General features: G+C 35.7%; 1 protein-coding gene across 2 annotated transcripts in view; it reads left to right on the top strand.

Moving 5' to 3' along the window:
- Nucleotides 1–27,362, top strand: part of LOC117216764 (mastermind-like domain-containing protein 1) — a 173,307-nt gene that overhangs the window by 31,315 nt on the left and 114,630 nt on the right. Inside the window, exons 1-2 of one of the 2 annotated variants that reach the window (XM_033463763.1) lie at nt 14,020–14,077; nt 14,173–14,424. In XM_033463763.1, coding sequence (XP_033319654.1) covers nt 14,329–14,424 — 96 coding nt within the window. In that variant the 5' untranslated portion in view covers nt 14,020–14,077; nt 14,173–14,328. Of the gene's footprint in view, nt 1–14,019; nt 14,078–14,172; nt 14,425–27,362 lie in introns of those variants that run through there. The other variant, XM_033463762.1, reaches the window with a different exon arrangement.

The raw sequence follows: 27,362 nt of genomic DNA, 5'->3' as shown, positions 1-27,362 counted from the left end.
CAATATATCGTTATCAAATTAGCAATAATTGTCGAGTTAAATACTTTTTTTTTTTTAGAAGTGACAATAGATATAAAATAATATCAAGCATTTTTATATGTATTTATTTATCTGTTCTAAAAAAAAAACAAAGTATTTCTTACGAATTTTTGCGGAGTGTTGTATGTTTGGTAGTTATGCTGTCTTGAAATTCCGCACGATCTGGTAGTTAATAAATTTTCGCAAAGGCTGGACTCGAAGTCGAAACCCTCGTTACTACGATAAAATGTTGTTAAAAGTAACGCACGCTCGTTCGAAACACGTAATTGCCTTCTCCGCTCGGCAAAAATGTTTCCGCGTATTATACACATTCCCGCGGACTGTATGAATTACTTTCCGAACTGTATGGATCTCGCGGTGAATTGCAGCGAAATTCGTTCCACTCGTTTTAATTGAAATGGATGACCCTCGAGAAAAATTTAGCCCCGCTCGATGGGACGAGAAAGCTCGGTAAATAATGCGTACAATTAACAGAGTGATTCGATCGAGAATAGCGAGAACTGATTACACTCGTGAATCCATCGAGCGATATTTCGTTTAAAAATAAATGACCGTCACCCAAACAATTTTACACCCGGAGAACCGACAAAGGTTCATTTACTACGTTTGTTCATTCTCATTTCCTTGCTAATTACTAAGTTGGCAATTTTTATGCAAATTCATATTTTCATGAAAGCAATTAAAGAAACAGGAGATACCTAAATGGAGATTTAATTTATCGTTTAAATACGAAGACCGTGATAAGCGATTTTTAAATTCGATAATCAATTTCATGTTATCAGAGCTCTTTTCATTTTATCGAATTAAAATTATTTCTTGTATTTTTCAATCATTATAATTGCACTGCGTATGTTCCTGCATATTCAATCTCTTTTTCTAGACATTTTTTTTATGATTAAAAAAATACAATCTAGATAGGAGATTTGTTTCATCTAGTAAACATTACGACATGTACTTTATTTTGGATATTTTATATACTTTTTATGTTACGTACGTTCTGCAGAATTTTACATCTCTAAATATTCCGTAAATCCACAACTTCCATAAATTATAATAATCTTCATTTCGCTGTATTCTAAACTCTGTTTCTAATATAATTCTACTCTAAAATAGAATTGCTTACGATTCATGGAATTTTAACTGAAATATTTCTTCGACCATTGATGCAAATTGTTCGAAATAAGAAAAATACCAGCAACCGCAAAGGGTTAAATGCCTCTGTAAATGTTGCGTGAGGTGATGCGCTGACGAGTCAAGTGTGCCTATTCGTTGATTCGTATTACAGAGGAAGGCGTGTGCGTGTAACGTATATACCTGAGTCAAATTCCTCGTATATCGTGAATCGAGTGTGCATACACATGCTCTGTTCGTGTGTGTCTTCCCCTGTGTCGATTCACTCCTGTATACAGGCGTTACTTTACTGCGGCATACGTGAGTCCATTGATAGCGATGGCTTTGAGCCGTTTCCGATCAGGTCAAACACTGTTCAACAAACTTTCCATTTTATCAACAACACACACCCCTATTACTTCTCGAATTTACATTTCATTACGATCATACTACACTATGGTTAACAATCTAATCGTACTAATCCAATCGCACAATCTAATGGATTTAAACAAAAAATGTTTAGGTACAGCAAATTAAAGTCATAAACGATTACAATGATTTGAAGAATTTTCAACTTTTTGTCCAAAGTAGATTAAGTATATTATCCACGTTTCTATTACGTTTCACAGATTTATTATAATAATGACAATAATAATAATAATACACGTGCAATAAGCTTTAATACAATTTTTTATTTAATTTCGAATTAAAGTTACGAGTGATTACAGTCGTTCGAAGAACTTTCATTATTTCTAACTCGAAAGATTGTCTAATAAGGATATTTATATTATACGTATAAAATTGCAGGAAATATCGTTAATACGAGAAAAATATGCGCCCATCGCTATCGAGATATGTGTGCGAGCGTAGCCTAAAGGCTGTCTCACAAACAGCTCTCGACGTGTAATGGGGATCTAAATCCAAGTGAAAATAGGAACACGTGTGTGAACGTTGTGTATCGATTTCAATGTATGTAATATGCTGGGACGGTATGAATAAATTTTGTAGCAGACTGTACGACGAATATAGAGGATATAAAAGCGAACGTTATTTCCTTTGATATCTTCGGGCGTTTTTAATACGAATGATATATGTATATCTATAGATTTATCGTTTTATACTTAAACAGATATGTTTAACCTCTCGAGTAGGTAGTATTAGAAACTTTCCACGTGCATATTCTTTACATTTATTAGAATGATTCGACAAAATGTTGTAAAGGTTAAATAGTTTCTGTCGAGTGTTTAACTTGCAACAATTAGTAATCAACGAAAGCTCATTCTAGATGCACTTTAAGGTTGGTATCGATTGCCGAAGTAGAATAAATCATTCTAGTAGCGGTATATTTGCTCGGGAAACTATGTCTGCCTATGTAATAAACCCATCAAGAACTTCCCCTAACAGATTGTATACTATGTACTCTGAGCGAACCTAATATTTAAATTTCAATGCGAATACCAAGTACGTAGGGTAAATAGTTTTTAAGCGTTGGGTCGGCTAAATTCCATTTATAATCTTAATAAAGTTATCCGAATAAAAATCATCGTTTCTCTTTCGGGAAAATTCTTTTAATCTTGTTGTTCCACTCGCTTCTTTCTTACATTTTCATGTATTCATGTATCTTCTTTCCTTGGGATATTTTATTCATAAAATTCGTGGAACACAAAGTTAGTAAAATTACATTGAATATTACAAACTAAATATTTCAAGACTATCTATATTTTAATAATATCTATTGAAATATAACAATCATTTTAAATCGTACAGACTCAAGGATAATAGAAGAATTTAATTAGTTAGAAAATCCATCGCGATATCGATATTTTATATTAAAAGAATATCTTATATTAAAAGAATTTATATTAAAACAATCTCTCTGTTTGCCTTACGTTAATTTCATAACGTCGATTCGGCTTCTTCCTCGCCCCCCCCCCTTTCGCTCCCTCCGACTAAAAAATAAACGCAGCAAATAACTTTCAAAGGAACAAGAAATATACATATGTACATATATCCGAGCGACGAATAGAAAGTTTCCTGCCCGTATATTCATTCTCGATGTATTCGTTTGTGAATCGTCGCTTAATGTTTTGAGGTGACTCACTGATTGTGACGGGCGCTTAAAGCGCTTAGTAAAATTCATTGTAGAGGGAGACAGACACTGTTTGAGACCTCGATGCGCGCGAGAGAGATAGAACTATAGCTTCTTTTAGAGCGAAGTGTCATCAGGAAAGAGAGACAGATAAACATGGACACAGATATTATATGTACACAAAAGGTAAGAAGAGAGAGAGAGAGAGAGAGAAAGAGGGAGAGAGAGAAACTGAAGGAATGAAATTACCAGAAAGACTATACTGTTTTGGAGGGTCTTTGGACAGCTTGGTATATGCGTGTATGTATATATAAGTATATATGCTCGTGGCAAACATATACACTGTAGTAGAGGTAAAAAGAGAGGGAGCCACTGCTCCATATCTTATCCTTATTTTCTTTTCTTTTCTGAGAGCCACATTTAGATTAGATTTAGACCACATTAGAGAATTGTTTAATTGTAATTGCTTGCAAATATTATCTGTTACGCGAACGATATTAACGTTTCTTGTTAAAATTTTGAGCTTGTATTATCAGAAGTTTTATTATTGACTAACTGCAACTTTTGCTTTTATTTGAGTAGGTGATTGGTATTCGAACTTTTCAAAGAACAAACGATTTACTTTTGTACAATACAATACACATAATACAAGAACTAAGAAGCTTTCTGGGGAAAGAATCTATATGAGTTATATATTATGAAATTTTTATTTATATTATTATTACGATAAGATCTTTCATCGCATATATCTTTCAACCGTAGATTCCAAGATGAACTTGAAGAAACAAGGTCTGCCTGTAACACGATCGTTTTTCTTTATTTCTCGATTTATAATGTCTACAATATTGATTGATGCGATGCTATTGAAATTCACGATGGGATAATATTTTAAATCCTCCTTGTTTTTCTTGCATTCTGCTGTTATCGCGTGGGATAAAGATTTACAGGAAATCGAAACGCTTTGATCTTTAATTGATAGAACACACTTTCCCTAAGCTCTTACAGGGACTTAAAACGAAATCCGTAACGGTTTGTTCCTTGTTTTCTTTTTTCTCCCGTTTTTAATCTTCCGGTTCTTACCGTCGATAACGAACAAACAAGTTCATTAATTATGTAACAGATCGATTGTTGCAATTAAGTGTTACCGGCAGTTCGCTTTTTCCCCGACTGTAAACGAAAATGTTAACATTTCGCTTTCTTACGTAAACCAAGCGTTGAATAAGCGTAGAAATTACTTAACGACGTCTCTTTTTATATTCCTTTTAGCGATTACAGGACGAGAATTAAGTTAATTCGTCGTTTTATTGGTGGCCAATTATATAATGTATCTCATTGTGTTCACGATTAAATGAGAAGAATTCCTCGTTTTTTTTTTTTTTTTTTTTATATGCTTTTTATGCGATAATCATGAAACATTGTTCAGGAGGATCCTGTTTCGTATGCATTATTTATATTAATATATTGCCCTTGTTAATATGTATGAGTGGATAAAACTTCCTGTGTTTAGAATCTGCGTTCTGTTGCTTAATACAATCATTGCGTTGCGATATCTCCTCGTCATTTTTTCTTCTCAACCATTTTTTTAACGCATTCTTAACTCGAAATATGTAAAGCACGTAAATGCATTATACACGCTATACTTAAGAATGAAAACCGTACTTTTACGGGTAGAGAAACATAAAATTAACGATATTCGAAATATTCAATGGAACTCGGTATCCTCGTATAATTTCGGGTTATGAACTATAATTTTAAACTCGGTACTACCGTGTAATTTTAATCGCGTGCATTTCTTTTCTACTATCTGTCTACTATTTTATAATATAATGCCACCGTAATTTTTATTTCGTTTTGCTGTAATTAATTGATAAGCAAAGTAAACGATCTGTGTCTGTTTATATTTATATTCATCGTTGGCTCGAGTAAAGAATATCAGTGAACTCGTACTCGTATCTCATGACTATCAAATACTTTTCCATCGCGTATTTTTATTCGTCATGTCGATTTGAATGTTAGATTTACTTGTAACGGGCATCGCGATTAATCACGAAATAAAATGTACGATACACGCATACAAGTTGGTAGAACCCATGTTAGAGAGGCCAGACAAATCGATATCTTTGTTTCTGTGGCCGGCCAGAAAACATCTGGATGATAATGACCGTAGTAGAATATTAAGTTGCAACTAAAGTGTGCTGGCTTGTTTCTTAAACACTTTATACTCGTGACTCACATCCTGTCCGATCTATTCTAATGTAATAAACTCAACGTTTCAATTTCTCAGAATTACCGCATAACGAAAACAATTCAGTTTGAAAATGGTTACGATATTGGGATTTCAAATATTTATTGTTTGAGTCATGTCGGCAATTAAACGAGATAAAGCGTAGAATTTGTGGACGTGAGAAACTGCTTGTCATTTTTATTCTTAGAATCGCACAACACGTCTTTTTACGGGATTTTGACAAATATTTGTATCTTTTATCGTTTATTATCTTTCATTTATTACGAGACTTAGCTTCGATGTAATTTTTAAATTGACCAGTAAAATTTGAGAAACAGACGAGCGAAGCTTCGACGTTTTTCAAGGCTTATTTCGTTTTATAACAAAACGTTAAATCTATTCTATACCCATCTAGGAATATTTATTCAAAGTGAAAGGAGTTAATTAGCATAGGACTATTTGAAAAGGTCGTTCTCATCCTTTTCTATTCTCATGGAATATCAACTAAGAGTTATGAATCCGTAATTGTTTAATGCTGAAGTACGAAGCACACTCGTAATCTCGTATTATGAAAACGTGCTACACATCATATTTCTCTGCGTGGCCTTAAAACGCTACGCGCAGGATTCTTTTTCTCGTTCCTTTTTCTTTCTTGTCTCATCCAGTGTTGGCTCTGGTTGCCAGAGGAAAACCAGGCAACGGCTATTACATAAAACCCGAAGAAGCACAACAAACTGAATATTACGGTGTTTGGTTGAAAAAATAAGATTAAATGAGATAAAAACGAAATTGAAATCATAATACATATTGTCCATAAAAAATGATTGAAGGGCTGTCTCGAACAAGGGCCTATAGAGAAAATAAAACCAAGTATAATAAAATTGATAATAACGCGAAAAGAAAGATAAGTTATCATTCGTATCTCGTACTCGATTAGTGTATTTGTTAGACGAATAGATGAGGTATTATTAAATTTTTGTTTATTATGTAAACACAAAGAAAACAAACTTCTTTAGTAGTAGAAAACTAAAACTTCCAACGCGATTTACGTAATTCACTGTTTTGTCTTATGAACCTTTCTTCCAGAAAGCTTCTCAATTATACAGGATAGTTGGTAACTGGTGGTATAAGCAAAAAGGGGGTGATTCGACGCGAAAAAACAAGTCGAAAATATAGAATAAAAATGAAAAAAAAAAATTTTTTTTTTTTTTTTAATTTTTCCATCGAGACAACGATCTACAGTGAGATCCGTTATAACGAGACGTGATAAAGTGCACGTGTACCGATCTAAAATTCAATGTCGATTTTCTCGAAAACAAAGCCTGAAACGAAAAATTTTTATTCTATATTTTCGATTTCTTTTTTCGCATAGAATCACCCCCTTTCCGCTTGTACCACCAGTTACTAACCATCCTGTATAAAATGTTTTCGATACGAAAAATAAACAAAATTCATTATGTTTCCTTCTCTGTTTCATTCGCTTGTTAAATTAGAGAGACACGAATATTATTAATGATAGGCAAACGTCGATCGAAAGAATATTCTTCCGATGTAAATCTACTCGTAACTCACCAAACGAAGAATATTATTTAGTCGTGTTTAGCGAGAAAATCCCATCGTATCGCGCCTTTTGCCCGGATGTAATTATTCACAGTTAAAGGATTAACACTTTTCAGTAGTACACGGTCTGTAGCGGCTATTCACTGATGCATTCGCTTCTTCATGCGATTAGCGTGATGCTGCTCTCGGAAACCAGTTCCCCTTAAGAGCAATTACAGAAATGAGACGATATTCCATTTGTAGTTAGTATTTCTACACGGAATAATCATTTTGTCTTCCTCGCCGTACCTTTTCTCTTTGCCACCCTCTTACATTTCCTTCGTTCTTTTGTTCGCTAGTTCCAGTTGCATGACTTTTAAAGATTTTCTAGCTTTCCAGAAGAAGAAAGCGGTTCTCAAGGCAAAAAGATATCCAGGGTGTTTCGTACCATTTCAAAAAGCTTGCCCAAGTTTTTGCAAAGAAAGAGAGGAAGAGGGAGAGGCAGAGAGTAGATCGTTCTTCTGCTCATTAAGTTCATAAAGTCATTTGCTTGACCTATTTTCCATCGAAAAGCAGCACTCGTACCACTACCAACACGACGAATCGATTAGTAATCAATTAAGCTCTCGTTTTACAAATTATCCCTCTATAAAATGTTATATCGAGAGAGTTTTCGAAAGAAAAGCAGATTCTTTATATTCTTATAGAATTTAACTTTATATATCGATCGTTGGAAGCATAGTAGCAAGTTTGCAGCGGGCGGTATTAAGACGTATCGACTAATAAATTTGTTAACGCCACGTCGGTTTATATTGGATTTAATTAATATCCTCTAAAGGTACTCGAATTAATTAATGGCTACGAGAAAGGTTTTGAACAAAATTATTATTTCACCGGCCGTGTATACGTATAATATTCCAGTGTAAAATGAATAAAAGAAATCTCGATTTGCATTTCACAAGTTTGAAACAGCGAATGTAATTATTAATTATTCGCGAGGAAAGGAGCCCTGCAATTCTGGTAATTTAATACATTTATAATACGCGAGCAAAACATTCTGCTATATTTCAAATTTAATACGTGTGTATATTCGTTAAATTTCAATATTATTATTAATTAAAAATCTTCCACGATAAGTGTTCAAATATTTTTCCCATCGTATATATGTATGCGTGTGCGTGTGTGTATGTGTCAAAAGTAAACTGTGGAATATGTGTACATAATCTTTTAAAATAACAATCTCCGCTCTTTGAAACTACTATCTTTGGATTCCACCGAGAAACTATCGTACGTTATAAAAAAGAAAGTTCAGAAATTCGACGTGTACGAAAACAAAGTCCAGCCAATTTTTCTCTCTCTCTCTCTCTCTTTTTCTCTCTCTTTCTCTAAGGTCCTAGAAAATTAACACGTTGAGCGCCACTGGTCATGACTGACAACGAGCATAAATAATAAACCGATCGTAACGTTCCGTGTGTGTACACGGATAAAATGTGCTTGAACGAGGCATCGACAACGCACGCTGAATAATACATGCGCTGTCGTTCTCGATTCCGCGGAGAAATATTTGGCAGGGCCGGTACGCGCGATGGTAATTGGAGTGTGTGTGCGGGTAAATAATGAAGGCAGAAACGCGCCACGAAAATCCATGCACAGCAACCAAGTGACTACGCGGCACGCGGACACGTACAACTTTTCGGAGGGGATGGTAAAAACGTAAGAGGGAGGAGAAATGGGAGGGAGGATGAAGAGGAGGAAGAGTAGAAAGAGAAAGAGAGAGAAAAGAGGGAAAAGAAGGAAAAAAAAGAAGGGCCGGTAGATGCAATTGCGATATCAATGGCGTTGGGGGTTCGCAGGCGATGCAGCTGTAGCGGAGAAACGAGATTAACGCTATAAATACCATTGGTGGCCAAGCCAGGCTTGTGTCTTGACCGACGAGAAACTCTTGTCCGCGACTGTACCCTTAAAACATTGGAAATAGTTATGGCAGTGGCGCTCATCCAATGGCTATCGTTCCGCATTTATTGATTCAATTATGTAACCGAGCACTCGATTGACAGCGGGAATATGGCCCTCGTATCGTGCCTGATCGTTTTTATTTCCTGTAATTGATTGGCTTCGATGCACTTTTTTCCCACCCCGTTCTGCATTCGTCTCTCTGTAGGTTTTTCCAATCGTTGATATTATTGTTGCTTGTTGCGATGATTTTTAGCATTTGTATTTTGATGAATATTGAATAAATAAGAAATGGTTGAACAACTGCTAGGTTTTGTACGAGCGATTGTTATTGATAATTGGATTGTTGAATTTGTAATACGATTTGAAATGTTGGATTATTGGATTATAATATGATACGAAATGTATGGTTTTTAACGATTCATGAATCGCTGAATATTAACAACCGCCTGTCTATGTACGTAAATGTTTGCAGGATAAAAATTGTTCACGTCGAAAATGCGCAGATAAAAATGTTGATTGGAAAACAAGAAACCGTTTGCGTCGACACACAGCAATGATATAACGCAATTGAACATTTCGTACGTCGTAACCTAATAATTCGATTGTTACCAATATTATATGAAATCATTCAGTTATTCTATACGTATATTTAGAATAGCAAGAAAACATGTTTGATTCGATGGAATAGAATATATCAGAAGAATAGATTGTTATTAGGTTGACTTAACGGGCAATTAAGCCCGATGCAATCGCGGTAGGAAATAGCTGTGCTATTGAAGTATCAGAGTTAACGAAGTAATTGTGTGTTTTTACACAACACAACCTCTAACATTACCGTATACCTATATCCTGAATCGGAATTAAATAACGAGACGATTATTTTCTTCTGTTCTATATCTAGACGAGTATGTACAACAATTACATATATTTTCTTAAAAATTCTAGTTTATAATAACGGGAACAAACGCGCCCTTCATATGTACGGTGGATCGGGAAACGTAGAAATGGCAGAGAGATATAAATTGACAATTCTGCTATGTCGATTTTACACTGAAATCCGTTCGATTTGAAATTGAGCGTGTAAGTAAAGCAAAAGAAGCAACGGACAAACTCCGGCTGCAAAGTCGACGCGCGTCTATAGAGACCGAAGTTAAGCAAAGAAAGACAGCGCAACGCATTTTTCTTTTTCACTTGGTTGCTATTGGATATTCTGAATTACGATGGCAATCTTTCTCATTGCCGTGAAAGCTCGGGACATCGCATTTGCAATTCGATACGCGGTGATGCTTCAGTTCGTATTAACTAACGGCTGCATAGAAAAGGTGAATATTTTGCTTCGTTATAAAAATTGAACGTCTGTTGAGGAGCAGTTATATCGAATTCATCCCTCTTTCAACTTTTGATGAGCAGCTTGTAGAAAATTATTCATGCCAGATTACTTAGCTTGACTCGAGTATGTACTATTAATTCATATACATACTGCCAAGTCGAATAAGTATACGACTACTATGTGGTACGGTACAAACGATTCTACCTTACTCTATATTTCAGTCGATATTCTATATATAAAATCATGCCTAATTATATAATAATTCATCTCTTTTACCAGCATTTCTTCATATATCAAACTTTCCTGCTAACTTCTTTATGATGGACATGGACGTGAAACGATAAAAAATTTAATCCACCCCCCCTCCGATTCGTCTTTCAGTCAGGCAACTGAAAGCTTTTACGGGAATGGTCTTTTTGAAAAATCGAGGAAAGCAAGAGGGCTGACTTTATATTTGCAGCGAGTCGGGGCGGGGCTGTAGTTTTCTTAAATTTGATATTTCATTTGGCTAAGTACGCTGCCTTGCTCGTAACGCCACGCTTCAATTACGTTTAATTAAATTATGTTATATAATTATTAGCATCGTTTAATCAAATTGTGCAGAAATTTTAGTATTCCGTTCACGTGTGACGAGGGGAATATAGCGAAGCGTGCGAAACTTGGTTAAAAAGTTCCGGGTCTAAGGTGCATCTCTAAAATAAGTCTCTGAGAAAATTAAATCGCAACATGGCAATATATCGGATAAGATTAGATGTGTTTACTTTATAATAGCTACATCTACACAATACGTACGTACATATATGTGTATAAAGCGGTTTCAAAGTACCAAAGCATCCTTTTGCATTAACGGCATTTGTATTCCGGATGCTGTGCGTAACTCTTTGATCGATATCACGATAATATGAAAATCATTTCAACTGGCAAAAACCTAGCGAAAGAACTTCCCGTCCCGTTTTTCGCTGAATTCTTTTACATTTCCCTGTTATATGCTTTTTCACACGTTAACGGAATCATTGAACGAGGAGCGTACGTTGTTACGATTATTCAATATCTATTTATCGACTACGATCGTATCAAGATTATCCAATATAACGTCTGACGAAAATACTTGTGGAAACATTTGTACGAAACATTTCGAAACTATATTAGCACCGCGGCGAAACACGACTATCCTGATTATGCTAAGCAAAAATTTGAAACTCGATACGACCGTGTCTCGTTACTACGATGCTAATTAAATTTTAAAGTAAAAGTTGTCCATAGTAAGTGTTGTTCGAGTACTGTAATAGTGAAAGTAATATACCCGATAACATACGTGATTACCGGTTAGTTTTAGTTAATCACCTTGAAATGGTAGATATGTATGGTGGTGCGAAAAATTCGGCTTCGGCACCGATTCCGCGTAATTGATGCGCGTGATGCACTCGTGCATTCGGAATTGCACAGAACCGCATCGCTGCCCTCGCGTGCTTCGTTAATCACGCACGTTGACGGTTGAATCTTGGCAAAAAGAAAAGGGGAGAAGGAAAGAAGTGAACGCATTCGTGAGAGAGTAAAAGAGAGAGAGAAAGAGAGAGAGAGAGAGAGTGGAAGGGAGAAGGTATAAAAGACATGAATGCGAGTCGTTGCTCGCTTTGCTGTTCGTACAGGAAGCTCATCGAGAGTTATGCGCAGGACTGTACTTACGTGCACCGTGCACTCTTCGTTTATCGAATTTCTTCTTTGTCTTTTTCTTTGCTCCCCGTAAAATAATAAACGCTCTTTTTTTTCGTCCTTTAATAACACCGGTGATTTTTTACAGGATAAATGAAAACCTCGGATTATATCTTAGGTCGTTCGTTTATTTAACATTATAAATTAAGATAAAATTAAATAACAAGCATCGAAACTCGTAATTATAAACGCAATTATTTTATTATTCGATTTAATTTAATTTCATTTAATTTATATGCATTCTATTTATATGTATGTAATAATAACGATAATATGATGATGATAATAATAATTGTTAAACTGAGATGAAGAGAGTTTGAAGTATTGAGGATTATAATTAGAATTAGAAAAATTGTAGATAGTATTAGTACAGAAATGATTAATTCCAGTGAATTAGAAAGGGAATCTATTTCATCGTGTCAATAAGATTAGATAAAGTAAAGAGTAGAATAATAAATAAATATTACGTCATTCACTTAAAACGGACAAATTTTTCCTCATTTCGATCGCTACGAAATTTTATTAAAGGACAAAATAATAATAATAATAATAATCAGAATGGTTTAAAAGATAAAATATCTAATTGTACGTAAGAGCATTGACCGAATATTTTTTGTGAAAATTCTAGCAATTGCTGAGAAATATTGAAAAATTTCCAAAATGATGGAATACATGTAGTTCAAGAAAATAACAGATAATAAATGCGGGAAAATTTTATCTAAAGGAATTAAAACTTTATAGAATAATCTAACATTATTATCATTTTTAAAACTTTAGATAAGAGATAACGTGGAGGTTAGTGTATACATACTCATTGAAATTACTTGTTATATTTTAGTTGACATGTGTTTGCGATTCGCTCGATAAAGTAATCAGTTCTTATCTGAGTATGACTTTTTTTTTTTAGAAGCTCATTTTTAAATGTCACATGTATAAATAACTGACACGACGAACGGTTGTATTGATAATCTATATTCCTCCAAAAGTAACGTAAAATATATACGTATAAAAGATTATAACGGGTATATTTTAGGAAGATTGTTTTAGAAACTATGTTATTTTCTTAGCGAGCGAACAAAGTGTAGGGAGAGAACCGATATTCCCGTCACGGACTGTACGAGAAGCCATTTTGAATCTTCCTCGGAAAATTTATTACTTTACCTTCATTAGTTTCCACGTTATCCGAGTTTAAACACGCTGTATCGTTTTCTATTCAGTCTCGTAAATGAGCTCACGGTTTATTAATGAACGTCAACCGATTATAGTAAAATTGTATAATTGTGGATCGTAATTGAAGCGTCTTGAATTTATTGAAAGGAAAGACGTTCATATCGATCGACTAGAAATCCTATCGATCGTTAAAGAAGTGAAAATAATTTTCGTTTTCTTGGAACGATAAGTTGCTGATATTCGTTTACCAGGAAAGAGAGATGTTTTTTTTTTTTTAAAGTATGTGCTTTTTGAAGGAGCACATTGTTACAAATGAGGGCCTCTGGCGTGGGATATGAGTCATCTAACGACTTGTTTCACTTGACGAACATCCATAAAACTGAACTGACGGCTTACAAATAAGCATACTCGACACCAGCCTTAAAACTACTCCGATGTTTCGCTTACTACCAACCTTATTTTTGCATGCTGCACGATTTCACAGAAAATTAAAAAGCGCTAATTAATTTTACTCGAGTAATCAATTTAATTAAGTTCAATTTAAAGATAACTTCACTCGTTAAATATATTTTTATACATTTTTTCCTATTACGCGTATTTCTCTACCACACAAATTTCTAACAAAATACGTAAATAAACGCATAAATACCTATACTCTACTTATTATAGAATTTTCTATCATTCAAGTATCGAAACTTCTCATTTAAAACACAAATCTTGTAGGTAGATTGCCCGTTTGTAAATTTCAAACACATCGAACACATATCTAAACGCGATCAGTTTATAAACACAAAGGCTCGTCAACGTTCGAAACGAAGGTTGCCGAAATTACGCGTCCGAAAGGAAATCTCTCAGTCGTTCGCGTACCGTGCTAGGTACCAGCAGCAGTTCTTAATAAGCAAATAAGGTTTGTCGAAACGAACGAAGCCTATGTAAATTGCGTACAATTTTCTCGCTACGCACACGCTTCGTTTTCTAATATAAAATTGATTTCTGTTGCAGTTGTTGGGCGGTGCTTGCTTCAGCCACGGTCCGTACACGTTCTATAAAGCAGTTCGAATAGGAAACGGTCGTGTACTTCGTCTTGGAAGCTTCTTCCTCACGAAATTGTGGAGCGATGCAGATCTCGTCAGCATCGGGGAACTTCAGTTGCTGTGGATGGACAGCAGGGGACCGAATCAACCTCTGGCATCTTTACGGCTATACTTTTTACCGGAGAACACCCCGGATGGCCGAAGGGACACGCACGGAGAGGTGAGTGATTTTCGCCTTTTTATCCATCTACTTGTTTCTCTTTGTCGAGTCTCCAAATGAAACTATCACTCGACACGAATACTTTGATTTCGCAGTAGATTGGGAGTATCGGAGACCATAGAAGAAATTCGTGATAAATCAGATATTTTTGTTTTGTGTTTCAATGGCATATGAATAATTATTGTTAGCCAATTAAGCGTTAGGAGAACTGTCTTTTTATTGATTTTCACGAAACCTTATATATGGTTCGATCGAACAGATTGTTTCTCTTTAACTAAAACGTTAGACGAAATTCTATTGTTTTAACCAGCGAATAAGATAAGGCCGGGAAATCAACGGGATCGTACTTAGTATATTTTTCTCCGGTAATATTCGTTTGTTTCTATTTTATTCGATCGTACGTTGTTTTAACTACGGAAGGTAGAAAGTAACGTTTTCGAGCAATGAATCAGTCGAATTGCCTATTCAGTCGCTCTCGTTGTGAAAATAATGAATTAGAGAAGCAATCTTGGTTCACGGGCGATAGCAGCGCGTAAATAGTTATGCGCTGGAAAATAGAAAGTAATATTTAAACCGATAAATCAGCTGGGATTGCTACATTGTGACTTTATTGCGAAAGTAACGGAGAGATGTATAAGATACAGATAGTAAGATACGTAAGTATAATTCAAAGTAAAATGGTAAAATAGTAAATCTCACGGCAAAAATACGTAGAAAAGATAATCTCGTTTCGCGATAGAACCGAGCGAATTACTCGAGTGTAATCTTTTATTCGAGTTAATTGCCCCAGATAAGATAATAAGCAATCTTTTTCCTTTTAACTTTAAAATATAAAGTACAGCATTAATTGAACATACATATAATCAGGCTGAAACGACGTTTAAGAAGCAGAGCGAAATATAATACAGCGTTGAAATTTTTCGTACAAAGAAACAGTAAAGGAGGAGGACATTTTACATCCACGAGTCTAATAATAATCATAAAATACGTGAGACCGATTTCACGCGTTTTCACATCACAATAGGTCGATGTAATTTTATTTTAGGTCGATTAATTTCCAGATATTTCATTCTCCGGTGGCGTTTTTCAATTCGTGTGAAATATACGTAGAATACGAATTAAGATAAAAAGTATGTGTCTTCCAAAATTAAATGATTTCATAGAAACTGTTGAAATCGTTGAAACCAGAAGTCATCTATAACTTGTTCACATGACGTTCTATATGAGTCATAAATCTTTTCGACCAGCGAACAATGCAATTTAATTGGCCTCTCTTCGAAGACATAGTAATCATGGTTACGCCGCGATATATAGTGGTAGAACAACAACGATCGCGTTCCGATCGGAATGATTTAAAAGATCGTCGAACGATTAGGAGTGTCGTAATGCCAGAATTTTTCTGAATTCTCTGCCGGCTAATTTTAGCGATGCGATGCAACCTTGATCTAATTCATTGGTCGACCACGTTGCTCGAAACAATTCTATATTCCTGCGCTGAATGCGCAACAAAAAACCTCAACTCGAAACGTGATTCTTACGAAATCAGAATGTGCACATGTATTTCTGATCCTTTTTTTTTTTTTTTACTTTACATAATACTTCACACAGACGTGTTCTACGATACGTTTAAACGTCAACTCTGTAATTACCAATGGGTTCTTGTTTTTTCTGTTTATCTTCCTTTGATGAACATTATTTTTCACACGCATTATATAAAAAGGAAAAAAAAACACTTGAAATCGGTTTCCACCGAATAAATAACGTACAAGTAACATCCTCTTATCTAAAGTTTATCCCGGTCGAAAAGTTGCAAAGCGAATAATTGTAATTTAGCTGGTAATCGCTGGCAAACACTCGAACGCGTCGTTCCACAACGAGGAAATGCTCTTTCGACGTCGTAAACCGGTTTACGTTCTGTTTTTTCCACGTTGCTCGAACATTTCATCGGCAAAAATCACTCGGAGCACGCTTTGGGTAAATCGCGTTTTTTTTCGCGTGACGACTAACCATTAACCTCTCATTAAATTCTATGGTACCGCAAAAATTTCTGTCTTTTTTCCTTTCGATCGTCTCTTTTCTTCTTTCTTTTCTCTTTCCTTTTGACAAAATTAATTTAATATGGTGTACAAACGGTGTATTCGTTTTTGCGTTGGGTTCGTGTATCGTATGGGATTGCAGGCCATTTCTACCGGCCCAAAGCTATAGTTTAACTAAAATTAATCTGTCTTATAATAACGCGATTATCGCTGCCACGGTAGTGTTCAGGGCACATTCGTGTACTCGGAATCAAATTCACCTTGTATTATGCTAACGACATGCTAATGGCCCCTTCTTTAACGACCGTTTCCTTTTGTGAGTTCGCTTTTGATTCCTCGAGTTCTTCTTGTCGGCCGTAGCTTCCCATCTGGCGATATTAATTACGAAATATCGTATCCGCCAGGCGTTTTGTATGCCGAAACAAAAGTAAAAAGAAAAAAGAAAAGGAAGAAACGATAGAGAAGAGGAATATGCCTCAACTTCATCGTCAATAAACTTTCGCTTGTTTCCAATACTAAATTGCATTATGTCATTCCACGGCGGGTCAATAAATATTCAGAAGCTGCATTGATCGATTATAACGTGAATCGACGCGTATATGTAACTCGGCGTAAAGTGATTAATAATTGCGAGTTTATATTTATTAATACGAAACGACAATGCGCACGAGAAGCGAAGAGAATCAATTGGGTCGAAGTGGGATAACAATAAAAAAAAAAAAAAAAAAAACGAAGGAGAGAAAGAGAGAGAAAAAAATATGAAACGAATTGGCGGAGTTGAAAAATTTATGGAATTCCGAGGCACGCTCGTGAAACGAAATATAGATTTATTTCCCCCTGCTAATAGAGGAACGCGAAAAACGAGTAATCGGTGTTATCGAATTTTGTTCGCCGGGAAAACGCAATGTGTACTCGATAATTTAATTGAGACTCGATAATTTTCTTGAACGAACAGTGCGTTCGTATACACGCATACTTTGGATTCACGCGTCGCATTTGCATAAATCTATTAAAATTCATAGCCTCCTAATCAAGTAATTCTCGACGCTTGTCATAATGAAAAAAAAAAAAAAAAAGAAAGAAAGAAAGGAAGGACGTAGAAGGGGAAAACGTTGGAATGAAATCGTTTTTATCGTTGGAAAAATACGCGATAAAATCAGGAAGACTCGAGATGTACGATAAAATTGCAACGTTGTAAGATACGCTCGTTGAAAAAGTCCAAAATGAGAACGTGATTGGCAACTGAATATGGTGGGATATTAGGAAAAAAAAAAAAGAAAAATAAATAGTTGCTGCGAGAGATGGATAGTGGAAGAGAGATTTACGAGCCTGGGCTTTGAAAGTATCGCGGTGTGGAATTTTTTGTTATTATAGAAGTATTACGCTTACATCGTTTACACAAGGAACGCTTAACGCAATTTTTTAGAAAAGGAAAGAAGAGAAAAAAGAAAGAGGGAGGCAGTAGATGCAGATCTGTATGTTGTTCCTGCGGCTTTCATACTTGCCGGATTTTATTCAAAACCATATTTGCATTCTCATTATTTTTTTGCCCCTCCCTCGTTTGAGCTTCTCTGAAATTCCACGGAGTTCCATACTTATAATTCATTTCCCGTCTTCTCTAAGCATTAAATTCGTTTCTTTTCTACGTTCTAAAGGTGCGAGTAATGTAATATAATATATCTAACGCCAGAACGTTAATTTAGAACGTACTGGATATCACATTGTGTTTTCATTAACGACTTTTGCCATTATTTCCCGCGATAAATCACGACATAAATTCAAATTTATGGATTGCGAGAGCGAAAATTTTAAAGAATACGCTGATCGATCTGACTATTTTGCTAATAATTTGTTAAAGCTATATATTACCGATTTAAACGAATATATTTAGTAGAAATGACACGGGAATTACAGCCAAACGTCTAACGTTGAAATTTATTGCGCAAATGTAACACGAACGTTGCATAACATTATTATAACAGAAAGTATAAATTATGCTTGAGTGGCGTTTATCGAGTAATTTATCTAACAGAAGTGCAACGAATCTAGTAAATATCATTATTATCGTTAAATATTAACAAATAATAATTATACGAATTGTACCCTGCTGAATCCCTGTTAAATCCTGCTGAATCTCTGGCACAGTTTGCAAAATTTCAACAGAAGTAAAGCAGAGATATGCAAAAAAAAGGTTAGATTTAAAGGATAGAAGAGGTTAATAGAGGCAAAAGCGTAAAGTACAGAGTGGCAGATGTAAAAATGCTGCGGAAGGGTCTACAGAACACAAGCAAAATCCCTCGTTGGATGGTTAGGGTGGATTTTGGGGTTGGCCTGTTCTACTATCGAGACATTGTCAATTAAGCGCAGCCCTTCTCTCGTCATTTTCACTGTTTACAGGCTGGTTAGCTTGAAAGCATCGTATACTACAGTCTAGAAATGGATTTTGTTTCTCTCGTGGCATGCAGAAATTCAATTTGACATTTTTCTCAAATTCATCTTCAGTCACTTTTATTTCGTCATTTTTATTTAGCAATTTTCAAAGGATGAATTTCCCGAATTAAATCTGCCCGGTAAATACAGAGAAATATATAGTTGTTTAAAATAATGTAAGATAAAACAGAACATGGATAAATCGATGTACACGCGGTAAAATCGAATACATATTTCTCGATCGTAAATCTTTTCTCGCCAATTCGACTTTTAATTGGCGAACCGACGAAAAGGAACGTTAAAATATTTCTCGAGTGAAGTGGTTTATATCGAGCTCGTCGCGATATCTTAGAAAAATGGTTTTATCGATTTACGATTAAAACGATATATGGCGTGTACCGAAATACGGGTAGAAGAGAAGTAAGTAACGTTATTCGCTTTTACTCTAACAACAAAGTTCCATTCGCATTTACTAATTGGCAGAGTCACGAACAGTCAAAACAGCATTTAGTTAGTCGAATTGTCGAGCTAATTAAATATGCACCGAGTACGGAATGTTGTGTGACTCGACGCAACTTCTTTCCATGGAATATAAATAATTCCATCGTATCAAACTTGCAACGAGGAATTCGCGATAAAAAAAAAAAAAAAAAAATAATAATATAATTCCTCGAACATGGTTCTATAAACGAGCGTTATGAATTATTTAAATAACCTACTTGGACGGAAAATTGCTTTTTCAATAATACATTTTCTCCGTCGTAATCTTACTTATCGAAACGTCTAGTTTGTCTTATCAGTATGTATTACTTCTTAATGAACGTACTTTATATTCTACTTTTATTATCCTACTTTTCCAACTTTTAATTTTTATTTCAATCGTTATCGTTGATTTTACGATAAATATTACTTAGATTCTTCTGAAAGGCTCAAGCTTAATTATAATGCTGGAATATCGTTTTTTATCTTCCTTTTTTATTTCTTTTTTTTTTTTTATTTCTTTGCGTTTCCACGCGTTTCCTCGTTTCTTTCTCGCTCGAAATCTTGAAACAGACGTCAGTAGCGTTCTAGAAATCCACTCTCGGAACTTTTCATTTGTAATCTCAACTTTTGAATTTTTACGAATAACCATGTTGATCCTGTTTGTTGGAAATATTATAGAAATTGTTTTTAGATCTAAAAGTACCGTTTATATACGTGTATGCACGATAATGGCGGGGACATAATGGGTACTTTGGTAAATGGAAAAACACATAGCGTTCGTTATTATTTTAAATCGATAAACGTCTGTGCACGCGAGAGCCACTGTTAAATCGCATCACCGTGCTCACAATCACGACCGTATTATTGCACACGGCATCGAGTAAGAACAACAAATTGGATGCAGCCTTGGAAATATTATTTTAAATGACTTTTGAAACCGGATAGCTGCAAACACTACGCTCCCAGTAAAATGACATTCTTTTACTTCAATTATCATTTTCGTTCCAGCTAATACCAATTGGACGAAAATCAATTTGCTCATGTGTTTAAAAAATTTAGTAGAGGGACGATCTTTGACCGTGGCCTATCGCTAGTAATTTAACAATTTTTAAAGCTACAATAGAGAGGCAAAGCCTGAGTAAAAGCAGTTATGATTCTCTATTCTCCTCTCTTTTCTTTTTTCTTTTTTTTTTTTCAAAAAGTAAAAAATTTCTGCGGCCAGAAAAAATTGTATTTTGTGTTTGTAAAAAAATTTCGTCAGAGAAGAAACTACCACGAAAAATTGAAAATTTCCTTTCCTTGAAAAAAAAAACAAGAAAAAAAAAGAAAGGAAGGAAAACAGTTTTGATTTGTAGTTTATTTATTGGTTATCCTGAAAGGTTGAAAATTTGAAGTAGAAAAAAAAATGCGAATAGGATAAAAGATGGAGTTATCGAATTGAACGAAATGTTGGAAAACGATGGAAACATTTCTGTATTATGTAGACTTTTTTTAAAGCATTATGCCGTTACGCTGCAAATATGTAGAAATAAGTATCTCTGCGAGCTCGACAAGGTTACGTTCTAATACTGTCCGCAGAAATGACGTAATGAATAATGCATTCTCTGGTTTAAATGTTAGTTTTATGAAACGCAACACACGCACACGCCTCGTGCAGATCAACGTTAATTCGTTCTCGATGGTGTTTGATGCACATTCCATGACAACGTAGGTGAATTCACGTAAATAAAAAAATGTCGTTCAATTACATTCAAAGGTTGGAAAAATATCATAAATATTTAGATTACTTTTTACGGCGTATGTGCATGATCTTTCGAGCTTTGTTTTATTACGTTAGTCCGTTGTCTTTCAATTTCAATTGAGTGTTTCAAAGATCGATAAATCTTTCGCTTTAATTCTCGCTTCGATTGCGACTCTCCAACTTGGAGACCGATTGCTCTCAAACCATTGACGAACTTGACGTAATTGTTTCCACGTAATCGAAAAACTTGCAAGATTTAAAAATAGATTCTATGGAATTAGAGAACCGTTACGACTGTTAGACCGGGGATTTTCACGAACGCGATTAAACCAGTGAAACAGAGATTTCTACCACTGAATGTTATAACGAGTAGTTATGCTTCTGATATTGTTCATATTTTAACATATTATCGAAGAACACACGAATAGAACATGACAAAAGCCTATCTTCTTCAATCTCTTTATTTCGAACAATCGAAAATAACGATTAAAGGATAGCTTTGGTAATACGACACTGACTATTGAATCTTTAAACTGCACATTATGTTTTTTCTCCGTGGTCTTCAATTTTCCGTTGTGTAGATTTCTGAATAAATGTAAATTTCACGTAAATTAATACAAATCCGTGTTCTAGTAACTGGATACGTATAGAATTTCATTTAATTCTCGATTTGACGGCAAGATAACGGAAATAAGAATTCACGAAGCTTGGATTTTGATTTCGAAACTGTTGGAAAGACAATCGAGAGAATTGATCAAGAAGCGAGTAGCCAGCTCATGACCCTATCTTAGTAAATTAGAAGCAGAAACGCCCTGCAGCTGTTGATGGATAAACATCGCTGTTCGATAGTCAAGATAAATCGAACCTTTTAATTCGCTCGTGTTCATCGATCATGTCAATTATACGCGACACAGTCGGTTCGCGATAAATCGTTGGCATAATATTTTCACACTTTCCGGCTTCGTACTGGGATTAGTCGATTGTAATAGTTCTACGTACAATGACTCACAGAAAGTATGCGAAACGTGTACGCTTACGGTAGAAAACTTTTGTGTACATATATTACATGTTTTGTAGAAAACATTTTGAAATTTTATCAGCACTGCGTTGCGCGTATGTTTGTACAAGTGTTGGAGTACCATGGCGAATCCATGTATAACTACAGTCACAACTAATTAGAAAAAATGTTGACGATTATTTTTCAAAGAAAAGCGAAAAAGGGAAAAAAATGAAAGATGAAAGCAGATACTTTCCGCTTTTCGACTTTGTTCCGGCTGTTTTCTCTCTTTCTGATTCTTCAAAGTTCCCGTGATGACCCTTGAAAAGAATCAAAGAGCGCGAAGAGACAGCGAGGAATGGACTGTGTAGAAAACGATGTGTCACTATAAACGACCAGAAAACGCGTTACCGAAGAGATTTGGCGAGATTTCGCGCCCTTTCATCTCCTTCTCGCCTTCTCGCTGCAGATTTCATTTCATCCATCCAGCTTTGATTTCATTTTATTTTCTTACGGCAACTTCTAAACGAAAACGGCAATTACGGGTAATTTCTTGACTTGTTCGCGTCTCTAAACGTCGTTGAAAATAAGATTGAAAATAGGATGGCGAGAAAGGGCGCAAAATGCAGGATAAATATATCCGAAAGATGGCTCTCTCTTCTTTCCTGCGGACTCGTGTTTTCACGTTTCTCGTTGATTTCGCCTCAATTTCCACGCTCTTCGCTAACGCCATTGTAAATTCGGCTTAATGAAGAAATTCTCATTCGTGCGACGTCGTTACAAGCTCTGCCGGCCGAATAAAAAGTATGCTGATTCGGAAGGAATAAACAACGCCGATAACTTGATATCTTAAGAGGCTGATTATTTTGACAAATGTATTAAAAAGTTTTCTTCGTTTTGTGTTTGCAATCCGACGCTTTTCTTTTCCACCGTTTCTTTTTTCCTCGTTCGTTCGATACGTTGAAGATTTCGTTATCCACGGGAAACGTTTGGACTCTCAGAGAATTTCCATGAGAACTTCGAAGATCCTCTCTGTTTTTACGAAAAAATTCTTTTACCATTTTCTTTTCTTTTACCACCTTTTTTCGCCTTCTTTTTTTTTTATGCGAAGTAATTTAAGAGGATATGAACTTTTCTACCTCCGTTTCAAAGGTTGCTTTTATTTTTCTTCTTTTTTCCCCTTCCTTCGTCCGGCTGTAGAACTTTTCATGAAGTTTTTCCAGTGTAATTCTAGATAAATACGCGCATTAATTTTTAGTAGCGTTGTTGAATTTCTATTTTCGCGAAATTTTATTCTACTTCGTCTCTTTAATTTAATTACTGCATTCGATGTTGGAATGCGTGATATAATGAGGAAAATAAATGTAAATATTATTTCGCCGATGAAACTGCGACCGTGTACGGAACGGAGGCCACGAGTTCAAAAACCAGTTCCCCCGAAGCCTAATTAATAAATGTAGCTTTCGCGTTATTAGTTTTTGTTGTAACAAGCCCTTGTTCGGATATGATATCCGTACACAGGCGAAAATGATGATATTAATATGGAGATAAACTAGAGCGAGGAATAATTTCTGAAATAACTCGACCGGAGTTGAAAAATTTTCTCTGTTGGCTCGTAGGGGAAAGAAAAGAGAAATAGCGGTCTGGCGCGGGCATTTAATTCGCAAAATGTCGCCCTCCCGTTTTATTTTCGATTTCATTGTTGCGTCGATATCGAGTCGCACCGATTGATGCACAATATTTACGAATCGAAACCCTTGCTGATCGAGGGATGAATTTTTGAGCGAATGAAGAGAGAAATAGTGGAGGTTACAAAACGAAGGGAGAAAAATATATACAAGTCGTCGTGGTATTGTTGAGCAGCATAAATACAGACGGCAAAGAGAATAACAAGAGCGAACAAAGTGTTGTTTTGCATGCATTCCATCGCGATCGAACATAGACGCTGCGAATATTTCATTGCACTCCGTCGGAAAATACTTTACGCTCGTTTATTTCCTCCCCGCGAGAAAAAGTTTGTTCCGGGAGCGATGAAATTTATTTGCACTCGTTTCTTCGTGGCTTAATATTTCCTTCTTCTTCTTTTTTTTTCTCTCCTTCTTTTCAACTTTTCCTTTTTTTTTTCTCGTTTTATCGTTCCCCTCGTTTCTGTTTTACGCGTGTGTACTCAGCGAGAGAGAACCTTGACGTCCTAATTCCGTGTCGCTCCAAGTGTCTTTCGGGCAATTCGATTTTATAATTTCGAGAACGCCTAGAAAAAAGATTAATCGGTCTCAAGCAGCCTACGGCGAAATTCGAGCGAATACGAGTCTCTCTGTCGAGAAACTTCGAAGTTGATTGTTCGAACGATCGCCCGGGAAATTGCATACTTTGGGAGATATCATTCTTATTAAATGGAAGATAGAAACGTATAAATTGACCCAGATTGACTTAATCGTAACCAACGAGAAATCGTAAATTGTTTAGTCACTGTAGAGGATCATTCGTATTTTCCAATAAACCTATCGATCGACATTTCGATTAAAAAATATGAATTTTTGAAATTCTCGAACAAATAACCACGACATCGTGATCTCTTGCTATTATCGTCGATCTAATTGATAGACTGAGAAACGAGAACGAGTCCATTTCATTTCACGAGGCTATTGTTTATGAATCGAGAGATTATCAACGAGCGATAGCCTGTATAAAGCACATATGTACATACATACTTGCCGCTCTACTTATCGTTATTTAATTATCGAAACAACTTTCTATCCATTACTTGGTAAAAATTAGGTTTCCTAGAATTTCCTCAGTTTCTTCCACGGATCAAATAGATTTCTCACATGCGATTATCACGTTCCTTCCATTCGTTATTATAATTTATCGTACCCTCAGCTTCGTTCTGTTCTATCGAATCCATGGAGTTACACGAACCTGACGTGATGCACACACTTCATTTGATACTCGCGGGGAGTCCACGCTGGCCTGCATAATTTATTAGAAAATTGCGAACGAGTTTCCTCGTCTCCTCTCTATTCTTCTATCCGTCTTTCTCTGTTCTTCTTATAGACGTCTTCACGCGCACGCATGCAGTCTCCACGTTAGAATAATTCAATGTTCTAAATAAAACTCGTGGAATTCGCGTGCACGCGGTTGTTGTTAGGCCAGTGTTGAGGACGATGGGGAATCCGCGATCGGGTGAACGTACCCTTAAGCCCTGCACATACAACGCGATTAACCCGTCTGCATCGTTTTCTTCCATTAGACGCTGATCCTAAATCGTACGAATCGTTTTTTTTTTTATCGCTGCATATTCGAATGTTGTCACTTCTCGCACCTTTTATTCTTCGCGTTACATCGTTCAATTTTTTTGCCCGAGGTCTTGACAAACGTATCAGGGATGCGACTGTTCGAGAAGTCGCAGCATAATCGCAACACTCGGAAATATCGATTCTTTTTGCTCTGCTCGCGTGATGCGTCCGCGATTGGGAAAAAGAATATCAAAATAGCTTCTTGAAGGGCTTTAAGTTTAATTAGAAGCTTTAGAATAGTAGAGTTTACGACGACGAATCGATTGGCAGACACCGCAGCGCCGCTTTTAGTCAAACATTTTGAGAATAAATCGCTCGGTCCGACGCTCAAAATTGTTGCCGATGTAGTTTGAGCACCTCCCGTTGGAATTGTTATCGAATTTCAAGAGGAATGCCTTGAAAGCGACGGAAGCTGAATCGGGAACTTTGAGAAAAATTTCGCGAATCCCGGGAACGATATAATTCTGTAGAGAAATGAAGAGCGAAGAGCTGTTCGTTCGAGGGTCTGATCGATTTAAGAAACTGCCGTAGCTTGTATTACAAATAGAAAACAGAGCCGAGGAGAACAAAATCTTCTTTAATGCTCCGAATGGTCTGCTTTGAAATCTTCTTTAATTTAACAGGGAAGAATGGAAAACACAGTTGCTGTACACGTATTACATTTTTAACAATCCCATTACATTTTGAATGCAAATATTACTTTGCAGAGAAACATTCAAGATAGAAATATATGGAATTAACGTTTACCGCGCAGCGAAAAGAGAATAAGAACGGAGGAAGGAAATTTCATTTAAGTAGCGTTGTAGCCGTGACATAAAACCTCTACTATATTCTTGAAAAATATTTTTTTACAAAATTTCATTATAATGGAAATACACTAGCTCGCGAAAGTATTTCAATATTTGTAGAAATCTCTTACGTGTACGTGTATTATATATAAAAATTTTCTATGGTAATGCGTTCGAATACTTTTGCCGGCCCGTGTATCTGTTTCCACAACGTGGAGCATCATCGTGCAAAGAGAAAAGGAAAAATCGTTTTCTTTTATTAAAACGTAACATTATATTGGAAAACCCGTGGCCGTAGAATATCGTCAAAGTTTTCGATACGAATAACAGAACTGACGTAAATGCACGAATATAATTATTCGTTGCATTTAAATACAGATTGATTTATTTTCATACATGGCGCGTGTCGGAGATAAATTATTTGCGAAAATCAACGGGAAATTGATATACACGAGGCGTACAACATGGCGGATATCTAATATCACTTTGTATGTTCGAAGTCGGAGATTGCACGTGTACGCACAAAAATCAATGCAGTGTTTGTAAAGGCTCTTATTCAGAAGCGTGACTTACATAATACATCAGTACAGTGCGCTGGCAATGCTTCGTACAGATATAACTCATAAAATCGTACAGACTGGCAGAATCGATTTGTTTACGTTGATTCATTTCTTACCGTACTAGATAAATCTTTTTTCTTTCCTATTTCTTTTCTTTTTTTACGCGCGTCTGTCGGTTTTTTTATTCGTCGCGCTAATTCTTTCGCGCGAAGATTCTTTCGCAGCAGGAAAACATAGTAACAAGTACGTCTTGCTCATATTCCGAATCAATTCGTCTTTGGAAAATTTGCAAAAGAATGAGAAAAAACAAACACGCGTTTAGCTGCCACACTAAATATAGAAACATAGTCTGAATCTTAAAAAAAAGCTATCTGTGTGTTGGCTACGAAAATTATTACACCAATGTATTTCTTATAACGCTTTCATACTGTTTAATTAAGTTCGTTATCTAGCGGTACTTTCGTACGACTGTAAACATCTGATACTACGAAAATGAAATGTATAGAACCCCTGTAAAAAGATGTTTCGTTCGAAAATAAAGATATACACGTGTCAATACTTTTTTCAGTTACCGTAAAACACAGAAAATGTGAATTATCTATCGTAT

The sequence above is a fragment of the Bombus bifarius genome, unplaced genomic scaffold, assembly GCF_011952205.1.
Source record: "Bombus bifarius isolate JDL3187 unplaced genomic scaffold, Bbif_JDL3187 scf7180000007973, whole genome shotgun sequence".
Lineage (NCBI taxonomy): Eukaryota > Metazoa > Arthropoda > Insecta > Hymenoptera > Apidae > Bombus > Bombus bifarius.
Note: the sequence above shows the minus strand (reverse complement) of the source record. Positions and strands in the feature narration are given on the sequence as shown.